We start from the raw sequence: 17401 nt of genomic DNA on the forward strand, positions 1-17401 counted from the left end.
CCAGAGATGTGCTGATTGTTTCATAAGTCTCCAGAAATCTCTTAGGTCTTGAAAGACTTCAGTAAAGGAGGAAAGGGTTTAAACACATGCAGAATGGCAAAGATGATCAGACTCAATTTTCATTATCAATCTTCTCTCTTCTCCATCTAGTGCTGGAAGGCTCCTTCTCTGTCCCTCTTACATTCAGCTTGACCTATGCCCCAGCTCCAAGACTTGTTGTTTATGTCATCTTCCCTAATGGAAAAATCATTGCTGATTCTGCCATCTTCAGTGTGTCCACGTGTTTCAGAAACAAGGTAGGGTTTGTGTCTGAGGTTGTGACTAAATGTGTGAGCAGGGACGTGTCTGCTGCCATGAAAGGAGAGCTGTGTTGCTGTGTGTGGCTGACAATGTGTGTGATGCTGTCACAGGAACTGCAGTTTGTGGCTGGTGAGGTGTGCTGTGATGTTTGGAGAAAGTGTGTGCTCAGCATTGTGGGGGCTGCTGCAGTGTTTGGGAAAGGCAGAGAGTTGCTGTCTATCTCCATGGGCAACTGCAGCCTGGCAGGATCATAGATAATCCAGCCCAGCACAGATTATTTGTGTGGTTCTCAGGAGAGCTCAGGGCTGCTCTGCTGCTGCAGCAATTAGAATTGCTCATATGTAGTATTGGGATGGCATCTGAAAGTGTTTGATGGAAGAAACGGATTTTACTGGCCATCCAGAAAGGGCTGAGTGCATCTGGTCATTGTGACATCCTTGGAAATCTGCTTTCTTGGCTGTGTCTTTCTCTCCAAAGGTGAATTTCTGAGAGGGCATTACCCCTGCTGCATAGCTCCACAGCTCCACAGCTGCTTGTCTGCCATAGAAAGTCAGATTCAATCAAGAACAGGAGGAGTTTCAGGAAACTGAGGCCATTCCCACAAAGAGATAAGGAGATATCTCCCACCTGGAGATAAGGACTAGGCTTATTTTTGATCTGGGGCCCCAGAAGAAGGGGCTTCATAAGACAGCTGTGAGGTGTGTCACCATGGTTGGCTGGTTTGCTGGGTAAAGAAGAGAGAGCTGTGCTCTGACACAGGAATGTCTCCATGTGCACGCTGATGGCTCCCCCTCTGGCATCTTTCCTGTTAGAACCTCAGTGTTGTCTTTTTAAAATACCTCCTGGGGGTGCCTGGGAGGTTCCTTGGCTGTCTATCCAAGGCAGGTCCTTGGAAACTCTCTTCATGTAGGTCCCTTCCCTGCTTGGGAAGTGGTGGGTGGCCACCCTTAGAAATGTCACTCAGGCATTGCCTGCAATCTTCCCGTCCAGGTGGAGCTGAGCTTCTCCACGCCAGAGACTCTTCCTGGCTCACAGGTTGGCCTCCACCTGCAGGCAGCTCCTGGCTCCACGTGTGCAGTCTGGGCTGTGGATCCAAGCGCCTTTTGGATGAAGCCAGGAAAAGAACTGAGCAGCCACTCGGTGAGGGAGCCTGCCCTGACGTTTTCCCTTCCCTCCTGACGCCATGTGGGAGGGAGGCCACTGCACCTGTGCAGAATTTAACTCCAGGAAACTGAAATCACGGCCTGGAGGGATCAGCAGTGTTCCCAGTGTGGATGGGTAGGGATTAGGGATTAAGGAAGATGTTGAGCATCACTCGGTGGTAAAACAGCTTCTGTGCTGGCCCTCTCAGAGGAGAGCCCAGGAAGAGTGACAGTGATCCTGGGCTTTCTGGCACATGTTCATGTACAGTAGCCAGAAGCAACTCAAACAGGCCTTGGATGCGGGAGAGGAAGGGAATGCCAGGTTTAATTTGCACTGATTTTTTTCCCCTTGCTTTCTCAGATCTATGGGCTGTTCCCATCTGTTTATACTGCCAGGTATCCTCGCCAAGTGTCTGAAGATGATCGTTCATGTGGGCTCCCAAATTCCGATGAGCCTGATGTGTTTACAGCATTCAGGGTAAAAATGGTTGATTTGGTGGGTTGAGATAATTCATGAACTGAGGGAAATGTGGGCCCTGACTTTACCAATATCCAAGGGATGCTGCTGCAGACAGGACAGTGAACAGGTGCAGTTTAAGGCCTTGTTATTTGAATAGGTGATTTGAAATGTATATGGAAAAATCATTGTGTGGTTGCCACACTTGGGTTGTGTGACTCAGGATGCCAAGGATTATTCATTACTTTAATTGGATTTTACACAATTTGTTTAATCTTCATAGCATGAGCAATTGCACCCTGCAGGCAGAGAAGGCATGGTACTCAAATGACCATATGTTTGAAAGGAATAAATTTGGCTGACTCAGGCCAGATAAATTACCTTAGAAGAGCTTGTTTGCCCATTGCGGGGGATCTGAATTATTCCTTCTTAAAATGAAGCAAGAGAATACAGAGACAGCCAAGCCCCACTGTGTGAGGGGACAGGAAGGCACAAGGGCAGAGGGCAGAGAAGAGAGGACAATCTTCTAAAGATTAATTTTTTCCTACAGGAAATGGGGTTGAAAATTATGTCCAACACCAATATCAAGAAACCCAGAGTATGCCCAACCACTCCATTGACAACTATGCTGCGGGGAAAAGGAATATCTATTTCCAGGCCCATGTTGACATTTGCCCAGCCCCATAAACTGTATAACAGTAAGCATTTGACAGCTTTTTCTTCTTACATGGGAGGCTTAGTCTTTCATGTGAAAGCAGTCCTGGATTTGAACCAAGAGGCAGCACTTGCTGTAAGTGCAAATGGAGGAGGAAGAGGGTTTCCTGTCCCTAAACCCGTTGTGCTAATGTGAGCGCTGTTAGTGGGATGTCTGATCCAAGGTTTTATCTCTAGAGTGAAGGAAATATTGCCTGTCCCATGGTGCCTCCACGTGCAAGTAAACCCTAAAGCACCTCTGACATTTGAAATGAGGCAAGGGATTTTAAAATTTGGGACAGTACATTCTGTTCTGTTGCCATGTTTCCCAAGAGCTGGCTGCAGTTGCTGTAGCCTGAGCTGTGCTGGAGCTCCTCTGCTCTTAACCAGGACCTGACGACCCTGTGGTGACTATAGGTCTTTGTTGTTTCCAACAGAGCATCTGACATCAACCTACCAGCCCACTATGTTTCCACCGTTTTCTGCAGCTGAGAAGAAAGCACACAAACATTTTCACCAAACCTGGCTGTGGGATTTGTATTCTGTGGGGTGAGTAAACTGAGCAGTGGGGGTTTAGCCTGGGTCATTTTGTGTGGCTGGGAGAGGCAGCAGATGCAGCTGAGTTTAGATCAGAGGCAGCTGTGCAAGACACTTAAGGACATACATCATGGGGCTCATACCTATAGGCTGCTCATTGCTGGAGTTGGTGTATTCATTAAATGCATTTTCCTCTACTAGGAGTGCTGGTCATCCATGAGAGGTGGCTGGCATAGGAAGATAGAAAAGCATGAGGTGCAGCAAACCAGCTTAGTTTACTGCCAATACTCTGCTTTTGGTAGTCCTGTGGGCTTGCATTTCCCAAAATGTGCTCACAGATGTATCCTGTCATCCAGGGGGAGCTGATGTCCATAGAAGTCTTTCACAAGACTGAAAATTGTGTCCTGTGAGAAAGGCTCAGTGTGTACACAGGGTTTGCTGAGAGAGCTTTTGGAGATTTTTTCATCTGAGACTTGAAGATTTTCTTGTGTGTCCTCTGAAGACTGAAATCCCGAGTATATTTCTTATCAACATCTGCCCTCTCCCACCTCCACTGTCCTGACAGATACATCTACCTCTTCACCCCTAGCAGCAGATATTTCCTCTAGACTTGTTCACCAACCTGATCCTAGCCACCAAAAGTTTCTGTGTTGTGTGTGTTGCCTTCCTGTACAAGCACAGTGAAATAAGCTGAATAATACCAGTACCTTTAGCTGTATCTGCTTTTTGTGTTGGCTGTGGTGGCAGCTGCAGAACAGTCTGCTCCTCTCAAACACTGTGATGTGTGCACAGGACAAGTCTCTGCCCTGCCCTCATACTGGGCTTTAAGCTGTCAGTGTCTCACAGGACAGAAAATGGCTGGATCAACCTTATCTGCTAAGCCCTACTGCTGCTCGTCCTGTTGCTCTGTTGGTTTCTGGTTTCTGGTTCTCCATTTCTAGGCCAGAAAAATAAGACTGTGGACATCTGTGAGTCATTTTTAGATGTGCAAAGGGCAAGTGCTGCCTGTAAATGACGGCATCTTGCAGCCTATTGGCCCTATTGACCCAAGTGTTCTGTCAGTAGAAGCGCCTGAGATGGCGTCGCCACTTGTAAAAGGCCTTGTTACCCTGCAAGGGCTGCAACTTCAGTAGGGGTTGGACTGAGGGGATGGGGTGCTCTGCAGAGAAGAACACAGAGCAGGTCACCTGGCGTGGCATCATTTAATTAAATGCTTCTGTTGCTGTCCACTTCTCCCCAGCCCCAGTGGGAACAAGAGCATCGCTGTCACGGTGCCTGACGCCATCACAGAATGGAAAGCAGGAATGTTCTGCACAGGATGGAATGGCTTTGGGTTTGCTCCAGCCTCCTGGCTGATTGTTTCCAAGCCCTTTCTTGTGGAGCTGCCACTGCCATCTTCTGTGGTCCAGGGTGAGACCTTCAACTTGAAGGCCACAGTCTCCAACAACCTGCAGCAATGCATGAGGGTAGGTGAGCCCTGATAGCCTCTGCAAGGAAGGCAGGACATGGCTGACACCTGTGGCCTGTGATCATAGACTCATAGGGGAAGGAACTTTAAAGATCATCCAGTTCCATATCCCCTTTGAGAAATCATGGTAATTCAGTGACATTCCCTCTGACTGGAAAAGGCAAAACATTACCCCCACTTTTAAAAAGAGAAATAAGGAAGCATCCTTGACATGATTGAGAGTTGGGTCTGTGCAAGCCCCATGGAGTTCAGCAAGGCCAAGTGCAAGGTCCTACACCTGGGCTGGGGCAATCCCAAGCACAAACACAGACACACGTTGCCCTTGATAACCCTGGCCAGATTGCCAGGACTTTAGCTTTCCCAACCTGATTCCTGGCTAGTCAAACAATCTGTGTGTATTCCTCTCAGGCTGTGCCCTGCTTCTACCCTCTGTGGGCTTCCTTTTTATGTTGTTGATGGTTATTTATTGCCACCTGCCATCCCTTCTGGCCCTTCAGATCCAAGTGACCCTGGAGGAGTCTGCACGCTTCCAGCTGAAGCCATGCAAAGGCTGTGCCTACAGCAGCTGTTTGTGTGCTGGGGAAGCCAAGACCTTTCAGTGGAGTGTCACAGCTGAGCAGCTGGGTGAGAAGCACAGGGAGGTGGGGTGCTGGAATTGGGAAGGGATGGGACCAAGGTGGGGGTGTTTTGTAAGAGCTGACGTAGAGTGAGGAGCTGTTTGCTTTGCTACCCAGAGTACTTATTTGCACTTATCCTATGGTCACGGTTACTCACAAGGCTGTGTTAGGAGGTACAAAAACATATAGGACTCTGATCAATTTTTTTGTTGTCAGCAGGTGATGTCTATTGTATTAACAGGAAGTCTTTCCTCAGAAAGTGTCTTATGCACCTAAATGTGTGTTATTTTCAGGGCTTGTGAACATCACCCTCAGCACAGAGGCTGTGGCCTCCAAAGAGCTCTGTGGTGAGGAGATACCATTTGTCCCAAAGCAAGGACAGAAAGACACGATCACCAAGCTCATTCAAGTCCGGGTCAGTCAAGCTGCTCTGTTACCTAAGCCACAAAGTAGGCTTTGTGCAATTCCCAGATTTTGTGCATGTTAATTTTGGGAGTTACAATTCAAAATGCTATTCAAAATGTGCAATTATCATCTCAGGGCCTGAGCTGGGCTCAGCTGTGAGGGCTGATGGATGTAGAAGGTAAAGGGATGTCCTCCACTTCATACCATGGGAAACTTTAAACACTCTTTCATGTCCTTGTCTCCTGAGTTCTCTGCTGAATCTTATGGCACCATTTTCACAGATATTCAGAATTTAGGATATTCTGAAAATGCATGCTGGTTTCTGATCTGAAGTGAAAACGGCTGAAAGTAGTTTGTATTTTTGTGTGATAATGATGATACTCCAGCTGACTGTCCACCCTGAACCAGGATTCTGAACATACCTTCTTCTAATCCACTTGTAATCCCGTTTCTCTCCTGGGTGCTCATTAAAATGCTACTTTTATGTGCTCCAACAGCCAGAGGGAGTGCTGGTAGAAAAGACTCACAGCTCCATCCTGTGTCCTGAAAAAGGTAGATGGATTGCTTTCTTCTTTCACCCTGTTCATCCTCCTCTTCCTGTCCAACCACCTTCTGGGTATTCAGCCCAGAATAGTTCAACAGGTGGAAACTTGTTGAACAATTTCCTCTGTCCACATGATGAAGCTCCAGAAGTGTACTCTAATTGTGGTGCCAGCTAGGGCTTTCTCCGAGGCAGGGACGTGGTGAGGTCTGCTCTTTAACCATCAACATCCCTGGCACTAATATGACAGCTTGAGCCCTTTTTCACCTGTGGAAATAAAACCACACTACTGAACATGGCAAGGCTGGAGGTCATGGCTTAGGATTGCTGTTCCTGTTTTGAATTTTATGGTGTATGATGGGGCATCAGCTGATTTTGAGAGCATGAGGAGCATTGAGGAGACAAACCTGCAACTGAAATCTTAAATGAGATGGAGTAACTTCTGTAGAGAAAAATAGGTGACTTTGACTCCTGAGGTTTTCCAGGAGAAAATCCTCTCAACCTCTTTATAAAGAGGGGTGTTAGGACAGCACAGTTACCATGAGGTGGATGGAGGAAATTAAGGGTGGAATGGGACATAGATTTTGGAAGTGATTTACAGCCTCTGTGACAGAAAACTGGGAAGTTATCACAAGACAGCCTTGAACAGTTTCTGGGGTTTTGAAGGCTTTTTTTCATCAGAATCTGTTTCTTTTTGTTCTCCCCACACCTTGCTGGACTGATGTCAGGGAATCCAGCAGAGGAGTCTGTGTCCCTGGTGCTGCCTCTAAATGTGGTTGAAGGTTCAGTCAGAGCCACCGTCTCAGTCACTGGTAAGGAGTTAAGCTATGGTGGTACCCTTGCAAATCCCATATCTCTGAGTTTAGCCCAAGGAAAGCCCAAATTTCCCCACATACCACTTCTGAGGTTTCCAAGGCTCCACTGCCACGTTCTTCTCACGTGTATGGCTGTATTTCCTGATCACTGACAACCTAAAACACGCAACAAGGGAGAGAGTGTTGGGTTGATGAGCTTCCCTGCCAGGATGGGAATGTGTACAGCTCATATGAGGGGCACATATGTGGAATTGATAAGGTGGCTGGACAGAGGAGTGCCCACACTGCTGTGCTGGGCCTGCCTTGCTTGGTGCACTGCTGAGAATGGTCACAGGTAGGAGGAGGAGGTGGATCTTACTGCCTAGGAGGTGATGAAGGTGCTTATGTTTTGTCTCAGGGGACCTCATGGGGCTGGCACTGCAGAACCTGGACCACCTGGTGCAGCTGCCCCACGGCTGTGGGGAGCAGAACATGGTGCTGTTTGCCCCCGTTGTCTATGTGCTGCAGTACCTGGAGAAGACGAGGCAGCTGAGCCCTGAGATCAAGGCCAGGGCAGCAGGATTCCTGCGCAATGGTGAGTGCAACAGAGCCACCCTGCCCCTCTGCCTTCCCCTGTGTCCAACAGTCCCAGGTTCCCACTCCCCTTCCACCTGGAGCGCTCAACCATCCCATTCCTGCACAGCAATTTCATTGCAAATACCACTGTGAGCACTCATGTCCCATCCTGCTTCCCAGGGTACCAGATACAGCTGCAGTATCAGCACCCTGATGGCTCCTACAGTGAATTTGGTACCAAGGATGAGTATGGTAATACTTGGTAAGCCCTGGGCTCTCTCCCTGCTGTCTACCTGCTCTCTGACAGCCAGGAGGTGGGCAGCTTCTTGCTTCCAGCATGAAGCCCTTGCTGTCCTATTGGATCCAAAGTGTTCTAGAAGCTTTGTGGACTAGGGCACCACAAAGAGGATGAGCTGATCTTGAACCAGCACATTAGAAATAGCACAATAGGTAAAGAGAGATCCACCAATTTCAAACTCCCACTTTTTCCCCCCAACTTCTGCTTAGATTCTTTCTTTCCATTCATTCTTCCTGCTCTTTCATGCTCTCCACCTCTCTTTGATTCTCTCTTCCTTCTTTCATGCCTTTTTTTTTCTGTTCTCCTCAATCAGGCTGACTGCATTTGTGGTTAAATGCTTTGTCCAAGCCAAGCCATACATTTACCTGGACAACCGGATTATCCAGGCTGCTCTCAGCTGGCTGGAATTCCACCAGCTTCCCAGTGGTTGCTTCAAAAATGTGGGACAACTTTTCCACACATTCATGAAGGTAGGAGCCAGTGTACCTTGAAGGACAGCAGCAAGCAGTTCTTGCCATGTGTGCTGGTAATTGTTTAAATTCACTTGCCTGTGTTGTAGTGCTTTCTTGAGGGGGAGCAAGCTAGGGACAGATGAGACCTCTCCTTAAAATCTTCAGTATTTGCCTATTAATTTTCCTGGCTTTTTGGATGTCTATGCTTTTTTTAGGGAGGCGTAGATGGGGAAGTCCCCTTGGCTGCCTACATCACTGCTGCATACTTGGAGGCAGGAGTAACACCAGAGGTAAATCCTGGGATTCTTTGCCATGCTCTTGTCTTAACATCTGAATCTTAAAGAGCTTAGTGGTAACACTGGGGCAGGCATCAGAGCACCTTGGAGGGACTTGTGGGCAAAGTAATTGAGTGGGTGAGGAGGATTTTACAGCTTCTCAGGAAAAACTCTCCCTTTGAGGATGATATCCCTGGCAGGGAGAAGGTGAGGTTAAACTACTGGGAACCACTGGACTTCATGGCTAGATACCATGTTGGCCATTTCCCAGGAATGAGTTATTAATTCCCACTCCTTCCATGCCCTTGCTGTTCCTACCCAGCTGAAGGCTGATCATGAGGCGGGTGGAGCTGCTCCTACAGTCAAGTAAATAGACATAATGTAATTCCTAATAGGGTTTAGCTTCACAAATAAAGCAGAAGTCTGGGAAGGGAGTGCTGTAGGGCAGCTGTAACTGCATGGTTAAGTAAAGACAATAAGAGGGAGCTCTTACAAGTGCTAAGGATTGTAGCTAGTCACTAGGCTGTGGCACAGGCAAATAAAAAACCAATTAACTTGATGGAGAAACAATTGAGAAATGAAGCTCTCTATAAGTCAGAAAAGTAAATGAAAAAGCAATGCTTTTTAGTGGAACAGAAAGCAGTGGGCTTAGGCAAAAAAAGGGAAGACAGATGGAAATTATTCTTCTTTCTGGCAATAGATGTCCTTCAGGTCACCCCTTTTTCACCATCAGTACAATTATTCACTGTGAAGGTGAATTAAACACAGTCACCCTGCTCAGCAGGCTGTGTGTACTCGTTAACAGTTGTGTGATTTTGCTGTTGTTGTGTTTGGCCTGGGAAAGTAAGACACGGTGGTGTTATTCCCTCAGGAAAGGTGCTAATTTCAGTGGGAGAGCACTGCTGAAGCCCAAAACCAGCTCAGGGGGGAGGTCTGTCGAGCACCTTCCACCAAGGGCTGAAGATGCTGCTGCTGATAGAGAGAGTGCAGGCCCGGGCACAGAGTCACCGCAGTGAATGAATGGGGTGCTTTCTGTGCTGGCACAGGAATGTGTGCATACTCCTGCTCGTGTCCCAGGGGTTTGTGACCAGCAGCCTGTCCCTCTCCCCTGCAGAGCTCGGTGGTGCGCAGGGCTCTGGGCTGCATCACTCCTGCCCTGCCCAAGGCTGCCAGCCCTTACACCCAGGCCCTGCTGGCCTACACCTTCGCCCTGGCTAAGGACTCCCAGCGCACACAAGAGCTCCTCAACATGCTTGACCAAAAGGCAATCAGAGCAGGTACGGGGACCTCGGAGCCAGGGGAACGCCAGAGAAGGGACAGGTGACATTTCTGAGCCCTTGGTAAGGTGCAGATGGGGGGAGCACAGCCTCACCCTCCAGGCCCTTCACCAGGAAGAGCTTTTAGACATACACTGAATGAGCTCATGGCGTGTGCTGCCAACACTGTGGTGTGGGTGCTGATTTCCTTCAGATCTCTTGCCCTTTTCTAAAGTGGAGGTTGGGGTTTGAGAGATTTGGGCATTCTTGTGCAGGACTGCAAAATGCCAGAGAGAAGAGCAAGGTGCCCCATGTCTTGTTAGTCCCTGACCCTCAGGGCTGGCCAGTGGACAGCTGGCCAGTACCAGGTTGTCAGTGGACCTAGCAAACAAGGCAATACAGAATTTGGACAACTGGGAGGTAATGCATATGCAGATTATTGCCATATTAGTTTTTGCATGTCACCTTGGTGTGGAGTTTTTGGTATTGCAAAATACATTGATTTTCAGCTGCCCTGGTGATGTGATGACCCAGCCTAAAGGTGTTTACCCAGTGGTCTCTGCAGACACAAGCCACTGTGTCTAGGAGGCTAGGCCACAGGAGTTGTTCCCTCATATCCCTCAGGAGTCCCTCTGCTACCTTTCTTTCCCAGATGGGCAGATCCACTGGAGTCAGACCTCATCCAAGCCCAGAACCGATACCAGCACTTGGTCACAGCCAGTGCCTGTGGATGTGGAGCTGACAGCCTACGTCCTCCTGGCCCTGCTCTCCAAGCCGAATGTCACAGAGTCCAACCTCACCATGGCCTCTGGCATCGTGGCCTGGCTCACCAGGCAGCAGAATGCCTATGGAGGCTTTGCCTCAACACAGGTAACTCATGGCCAAGGAAGGGGATGTTTCTTGAGAAAGAACTTCTGCAAGATATGTACACAACGTATGGAAGTGTAAATGCTTTGGGCAAAGGAGTCCTTGGATATGGAGGTCCTCAGGATGCTGATTTCAAGTGTCCCTGGATGTCAGAGATGCAAATGTAATTGTGTTTTCCTTTTCAGGACACAGTGGTGGCCTTGCAGGCATTGGCCAAGTATGCAGCACTGACACACAGCAGACAGGGGGATGCAGAGGTGAGGGTGAGGTCCCGTGGAGGCTTTGGGAAGAAGTTCCTGGTCTCCTACCAGAACCGGCTTCTGGTGCAGGAGGCGGCACTGACAGAGGTCCCGGGCAAGTTCTTGGTGCAGGCCCACGGCAGCTGCTGTGTCTTTACTCGGGTAGGTTCCCACAGATCCCCTCATCTTGTCAAAACCAAAACCCTGCTACACCTCTGTGGAAGGAAATGTGCATTGACTGTGCCTTAACCCCAGCCTGGTGCCAATGCAATAAACCTGTGTGTGGGAGGAAACAGAACCTGCCCAACTATGAGGACCATGATGCTTCCATGGCTCTCAAGAGTACCGGAAGATGAAAATGCTTTATAGTGATCCCATTGCTGTGTGTCTCACTTGCACAGTCTCAACTGAAAGTTTGAGAAGGAGCCCATGGAAGGTTTCCAATCTGAGTGACCTTTATTTTGGGTACTGGGACGAGTGTGCTTACTGCATGTCATTTATCAATTCACTGTCTGGGGTCCAGTCTCAAGGAGTCGAGTAGCCAGTGGAAAAAAAAAGGTGTCATAGATGATATAAAGCTAATTATCAATGTTTTAGTCTGTCTTTTTGTCTCTCCCTGCAGCTGGTGCTGAGGTACAACACACCGTCCCCACAAGACTCCACATCCTTTGCCTTGCAAGTGAAAACCGAGCCTGTCAATTGCACCAAGGACAACACACGCTCCGTTACTGTCCATGTCAATGTCAGGTGACTTTAAACATCTCATCCCAGTTGGGAAGGAAAGCTGGGCATGGCTGGAGAGCTGAGGGATGCTTCTTGGCTGCAGTGGAGGCACCAGGCAGTTTCAGCAGGAGGGAGGATGCAGAGCCTTGGCTCTTGCTGAGAGAGGTGTGCAGTATCAGCTCGGACTGGGGATGCTCAGGGCAGTGCAGCCCCATTCTCTGCACCCTGTGAGAGGGAGCAGTGACTGCCTGTTCCCAGCCCTGGCTGGGCTGCCTGGCTCAGGGCACTGCACACAGGGTCTGCTGGTAAAGGGAAGGGAAAGCTGGGAGACGTTCTCTTTTTAATGTTCTACCCCAGAGACTCTCTTTTCCATCTTCTCCTCCAGATACAATGGGAAGAAATCCACTTCCAACATGGTGATTCTGGAGGTGTCCCTACCGACTGGATTTGCCCTGGCCCCAGGATCTGGGATGTCTGTAAGATGTGTGGAATCAGGGTGGGGATGTGGTGTCAGTGGGACCATCCATGCCCACAGAGAGGGGAAGGCTGTATGGGAAGGTTGTATAGGAAGGTGTTGCCTGTCTCTTCCTTGAACAATCCTACCATCTCTTCTTCTCTGCCACACAATGAACTTGAACTTCTGACCTAATCAGCTTAGCATTCCCCTGTCAGCTAAGTGCCCTAGGCTCTTGTCCTTGGGGTTTGCAGGAGCTGAGTGGCCCTGCAGGGAGATCAGCCTGAAGAGATAAGAGTCCAAAATACATTTGGAAGGGAGTGAATGAGAATCTGCCAACTCAGATAAACCTTGTTGGGGTGTCTCACACTTTCCTTTCAAAAGATGAAACTAAATTGCTTTCTGCTCTCTCCTGTCCTAGTTGCAGCATGGACACTCTGTGAGAAGAACTGAGAAAACACAAGGAGGTGTTGCCATCTACTTGGACAAGGTAATGTCTGTGCTGCTAGAGAACCTGAAGGAGTGCAGGGCAATGCCAGAATCTTTGGGAGAATCCAGGACTGGGGCTAGCAGATCAGTATACTCAAGATTCATCTTGAAGTCCAATGTTTGAGTCTACAGAGTTGTTATTGTCAGTTAGTAGGATCAAATTCAGGTGAGGAATAAAAGGAACAGCTCATAAGTGAACTGTAATTTATTTTCTTCCCCAGCTGAGCCATATCTCTGACACATATGTCCTGCATCTGGAGCAGGAGATTGAGGTGACCAACCTGAAGCCAGGCCATGTCCGGGTCTATGACTACTACAGCCCAGGTCAGTGTGCAACCATGGGGTGCCAGGGCTGCCTGGGTGTCTGCACCTGGCTCTGTGCAAGGATAACTTAGATCTCTCCTCTTCTGTTGCAGAGGAGCAGGCCCTGGCTGACTACAATGTCTTCTGCATCTGAGGTAGGTGCAAATCCCCGCCTCAGCCCCCTGTGCAGACCTTCCTGTGCACCCCATCCACTTCTCTGTGTCCTGCTGGAGCCCTGTGTATCTCTGATTCAGCATGTTCCCTTCATCCAGGACTATATCTGAAACTCCTTAAGCAGAATTTATGGTACTAGTTTCAGCTTATTATATTTGGGTGTGGAGAGTTTCTCTTACTGGGGAGGGGCTGAAGTGACACAAAGATAGTGGATCAAACAGAAAACCCCTTTCCTTTAGAGACCTTAGTGAGAGTCTGTGCTCCCTAGCTGTTACATCCCAAATTAATAATCTGGGTCATATTATTTGCTCTCTGGGTTACTCTCTCTTCTGCTCTCATTTCTCCAGGGACTTGGACTGCTTCCTTACTGTCCACTGTTTCAGCTCCCAGGGATCCCACTAATGCAAGATGCCTCAGGACAGTTGGGCTTCTGCATTATTGCTCCTGGTACAATGAGACACCTGGAAAGTCACATCTCAGGCGTGGGATTTTGGTGCTGGGACACATCTCAGGCTGGATTTCAGGACTAACTCCAGCCTAAGCTAAGCTGCTCATCCTGACAGCCATTACCTGGTGCATTTTTTGGCGTGTCTGATTAACTCTGATTGTTTTAATCCAGGGATTTTCTTGCTTGCAAAAAGAATGAAAATAAAATACAAATTACAAATCTGGCTACTGTGGTGTGTGTTTGGACTTTGTGACAGCCTTTACCTGGGAAGAGTGAGCAAACTCTGTATCTCAGCTGTGTCACTGGCATTAATTTCCTCCAGCACTGGATTCTCCTCCAGCAGTGTTATGCAGTCATCAGTATGGGATGAGGACTCCCAGTCTTGCATGGAAACTGATCCCACTGGGCATCATCTCCTGCACACAGATGTAGCTGAGCCATAAGGTCTTGGCTGCTGGTGCACTTTATGTGGATGTAAATCTACCCTGCTGTGTATGAAAAAAATAGAAAGCAGAAAGGGAGTGATTTTAGTTTCTACACCTCCTGTGGAGCTGGATCCTGCACAGGACAAGTCAAACATGAGTTGTCAGGAAGGGGTGGTGCCCTGGGGCTGACGCCCCTGCTAATGAGTGAGGAAAGTGAGCAGGGTCTTTGCCCCATTACAAGGAGCTGGACAGGCAATTCAACAGGCAAAGAGTAAATGAAAATTCAACATCTATTGCCGCTTTTTAAAATCAAACCTCACTATTTAAGTGCTGGTCACAGATCTTTGAGGTTGACAGAGACAATTCTCCGTATAAACAGGTGAATCTCCACAAACCTTCCCTAGAGCTGGCTCTAGGAGTGTGATAGCTAAGTGCAAAGGCAGGTTTAAGAGTGGAAGGCCTGGAAGACAGGTGAGGGTTGAGGGTCAAGATTTGGTTACAGCCCTGAAAGCTCTCCCTACCATGCAGCAAGGCTGGGATTTGTGGTGCTTTAATGGGAGGGATTTGGAAAGCGTGTTTAAATTTTAACTATGACACTCCAGAGTAATCCTGAAGATTCAGCAAGTCCTGTCTGTGAGACAAAGACATGAGCATTGCAAGTTTGTTTGTTTGAGAGTGAACACACTGAGGAGATGTGCCAGCAAGGCAGGTTGCTGACAGCCTGCTCCGTGCTTCATGTGCAGTTTAACAGGGCTAGAATGAAAGCAGCAGCAGCTGGATGGTAGCAATACCTTGTGCAGCACCAGAAGTGGCCGAGCTGATGTTGCACCTTTGTTTAAACCGGTGCTTTTCCTCCTCTCTTTATTCAATTTCCTCAGTAGTCCATAAGCAATGCAGATCTTAACTCCGCAGAACAGAATTTTTATTTACTTTCTTTGAAGCTTTTTAAAAACATTTTGCAAATATTTCTGCTTTCTTTGCAAATGTCTTCTCTCTCCCTTGCCTTTACCACTGGCAAACTCTGTCCTTGCTGATACCAAAGAGCAGAACTGGAGCCAGCCACGCCTACAGCTGTTACTAGTATTTGGAGAGTGCACTGCCTAGAGCTTGGAGTCTTGCAGAGAGGGAGGAACTCCATCTACCACTGCCAATGCCACCACATCCTTACAATCTGTTTTGCAGAGCTTAGCAAAGCACGGTCTGAGAAAAATCCCCAGTACAGAGGATTATTGGGAAAACAACTCCTGTGGTGGTTATACACACACAGGGATCCAACCTACCCCTTGCTGACACCATGAGGGGCAGCTCATGCAGGAGCTCATTACTGCATAAGGAGGTCACACACACAACCTCTCGCTACTCCTATGCCTATGTGTACACACACTCTGGGTAAAAATGACAGAAACTGTCACTTTTGGCTCAATATCCATTGTTATTTTTATTCCACTTTCTTAACAACTCTTCTGTGTCCTTTAAAATGTTCTTTATGAGATTTAAACAGTAATACCTGTGATGGTATTACAGACAGTAATACCTGTCTGGCTACTAGAGAGCATTTGGAAGGAGGTGGCTCTCTTCCAAGAGAATTTAGACAGGGAAAAAACACTTTTCTACAAAACACATCTATTTATTATTTATCTCTCTGGCTTAAACATCCCCTTCTCTGCTTGGAGCAGCAGATGTCAAACATCCCAGTAATTTTTTTTTTATCCTTCACAAAATGGAGGGGTAGTGGTGATTCAGGCTGGGGCTTGCTGGTGTGCATCCTTCCATTTAGCTTGTGATCAGCTCACTGCTTGAGCACTGAGAGCTGCTGGCTTCCAGGGACACAAATCCACTCTGGATGTGCCTCTTGCCTGTCTCTGGCCCAGCTGATGAGTGGATCTGTGGGCTGGGGAAAGATATTAGCACAGGACAGCACTCAGGTACTGTGTGCCCTGTCACCAAGTCCTGGGGGTGCAGCGCCCTGCGAAGAGGTGCTCCCTTCCCCAGTGCCTCCTGCCCACCAGCAGCTGGTCACTGTGCTGGCAGTAGGAGATGGAGATAGGACTGAGGCAGGTGAATCACACACACCAAGCCTGCCGCTTTGTTTTTGTGGCTCCTACATTTATTTAATTCTGTTTCATTGGGAGTTAGACTGGATTGGGTGCTCAAGTGTAGCTTTCCCATCAGTGCCAAGCCCAGAACCTCAGAGGTGTTTACATGCCTGCTCTCACAAAACAGCTGCTGGAGGCAGTAGGAGTCAGGACACCCTTTGCCATTGTGAGCCCCTGTGCTGTTCTGAGGGATCTGGCTGTCCCCTGGAACTGCTGTGGATCTGCTGTGAACAAACAAATGTCAGCTGGGATTGTTCAACAGGCACTGCCTGTACTTTTTGAGACCCATGGAAAGAAATGAAGGGCAGCTCAGTGCCAGAATGATTCACATTCTTGCTCCAGTTCCTATTTGGTTGTTTGTCCAGGTGCATTTATGCATTTTTCTCAACTGCTGGCACCAGCAGCTCTGACCTGAACAAAGCCCACGGGGAGGGAAGGGAGAGAGAGGAGCTGTATCTGCCCATTACATGTGTGTGCATGAGTGGGTAAAAGAAAGCCCCAAAACTGTTTCCTTGTCATGGTCAGCCTGTACTAAAGCGAAGGAAGATATTACCAGGCTCTACATGTTTAAGAGCTCAGTTTGGTACTGAAGAATTTTGATATGAAATTACCTTGATACTAAAATTGAAAAACTCCTTATTTTGAAAATGAGTAATTTCAAGAACCAAGTTCTCTTTTCAGTTATGGTAAGGTACTCAGGGAAAAGTACAGTACAATCAGTGGACTAACATACATAAAAATAGCATGTGGAAAGAAGGCCCCAAACCAGACAGTGTGTGTTCCCATCACCCAGGGCTCGAGCACAGCCTTTTGGTATCTAGGCAAGACCCTGTAGGACTTTAGCTATACAGATTTTCACCTGCCTGACCAATATTTAACCCTCATTTCCTCTGCTGGTGAAGGTGTGAGTAGGTTGGCCTTGAACTGTAGCACAGAGCAATGTGATACAGCTGGGGTGAGTTGCAGCTGTTCAATTTTCTCTTCAAATTGAAATGTCTGTAGGGTAGAGGCAAGGTGAGGACTCCAGCTCTGCTTGCTCCCTGTGCTTTCCTCCTCTGTGAGGGAGCAGTGAGCTATGCAAATATACCGAATTTGTACAAAGCCTGGTCTCCATTTCAGGACTGATACCTGCCTTGGGTGCTACAGACTCAGCAAGCCTGGGGACAGTATGACCACAAGGGCTCACAGTGAGCTCCAGCTGGGCGCACATGCCAAGGGGTCATGGGACAATCCAGCTGGAGGCCAAACAATGGGACTTGGGCTGCAACTGGCCCAGGGAGAAGGGGCAGTGCAGTGAGCAGGAAACAAGCTGCTAGTTGGCAAAATAAAAGGCACATTTGTCTGAATGACGCTGCTCCATCCACAGGGGAGT

General features: G+C 48.3%; 1 protein-coding gene across 1 annotated transcript in view; it reads left to right on the top strand.

Moving 5' to 3' along the window:
* The window catches only part of LOC131554897 (alpha-2-macroglobulin-like protein 1), a 38452-nt gene extending 25412 nt beyond the window's left edge, over positions 1-13040 (top strand). The window contains exons 14-35 of the mRNA XM_058800491.1: positions 151-296; positions 1291-1440; positions 1804-1920; positions 2450-2597; positions 3030-3141; positions 4370-4595; positions 5095-5221; positions 5508-5629; positions 6117-6171; positions 6889-6972; positions 7373-7549; positions 7711-7792; positions 8142-8298; positions 8496-8570; positions 9670-9832; positions 10464-10681; positions 10864-11079; positions 11540-11664; positions 12026-12116; positions 12516-12584; positions 12805-12907; positions 13000-13040. Of these exons, the coding sequence (XP_058656474.1) occupies positions 151-296; positions 1291-1440; positions 1804-1920; positions 2450-2597; positions 3030-3141; positions 4370-4595; positions 5095-5221; positions 5508-5629; positions 6117-6171; positions 6889-6972; positions 7373-7549; positions 7711-7792; positions 8142-8298; positions 8496-8570; positions 9670-9832; positions 10464-10681; positions 10864-11079; positions 11540-11664; positions 12026-12116; positions 12516-12584; positions 12805-12907; positions 13000-13040 (2804 nt within the window). The remainder of the gene's footprint in view (positions 1-150; positions 297-1290; positions 1441-1803; positions 1921-2449; positions 2598-3029; positions 3142-4369; positions 4596-5094; positions 5222-5507; positions 5630-6116; positions 6172-6888; positions 6973-7372; positions 7550-7710; positions 7793-8141; positions 8299-8495; positions 8571-9669; positions 9833-10463; positions 10682-10863; positions 11080-11539; positions 11665-12025; positions 12117-12515; positions 12585-12804; positions 12908-12999) is intronic.
* The last annotated feature ends 4361 nt before the right edge of the window (positions 13041-17401 follow it).

The sequence above is a fragment of the Ammospiza caudacuta genome, chromosome 2 (genome assembly GCF_027887145.1).
Source record: "Ammospiza caudacuta isolate bAmmCau1 chromosome 2, bAmmCau1.pri, whole genome shotgun sequence".
NCBI lineage: Eukaryota > Metazoa > Chordata > Aves > Passeriformes > Passerellidae > Ammospiza > Ammospiza caudacuta.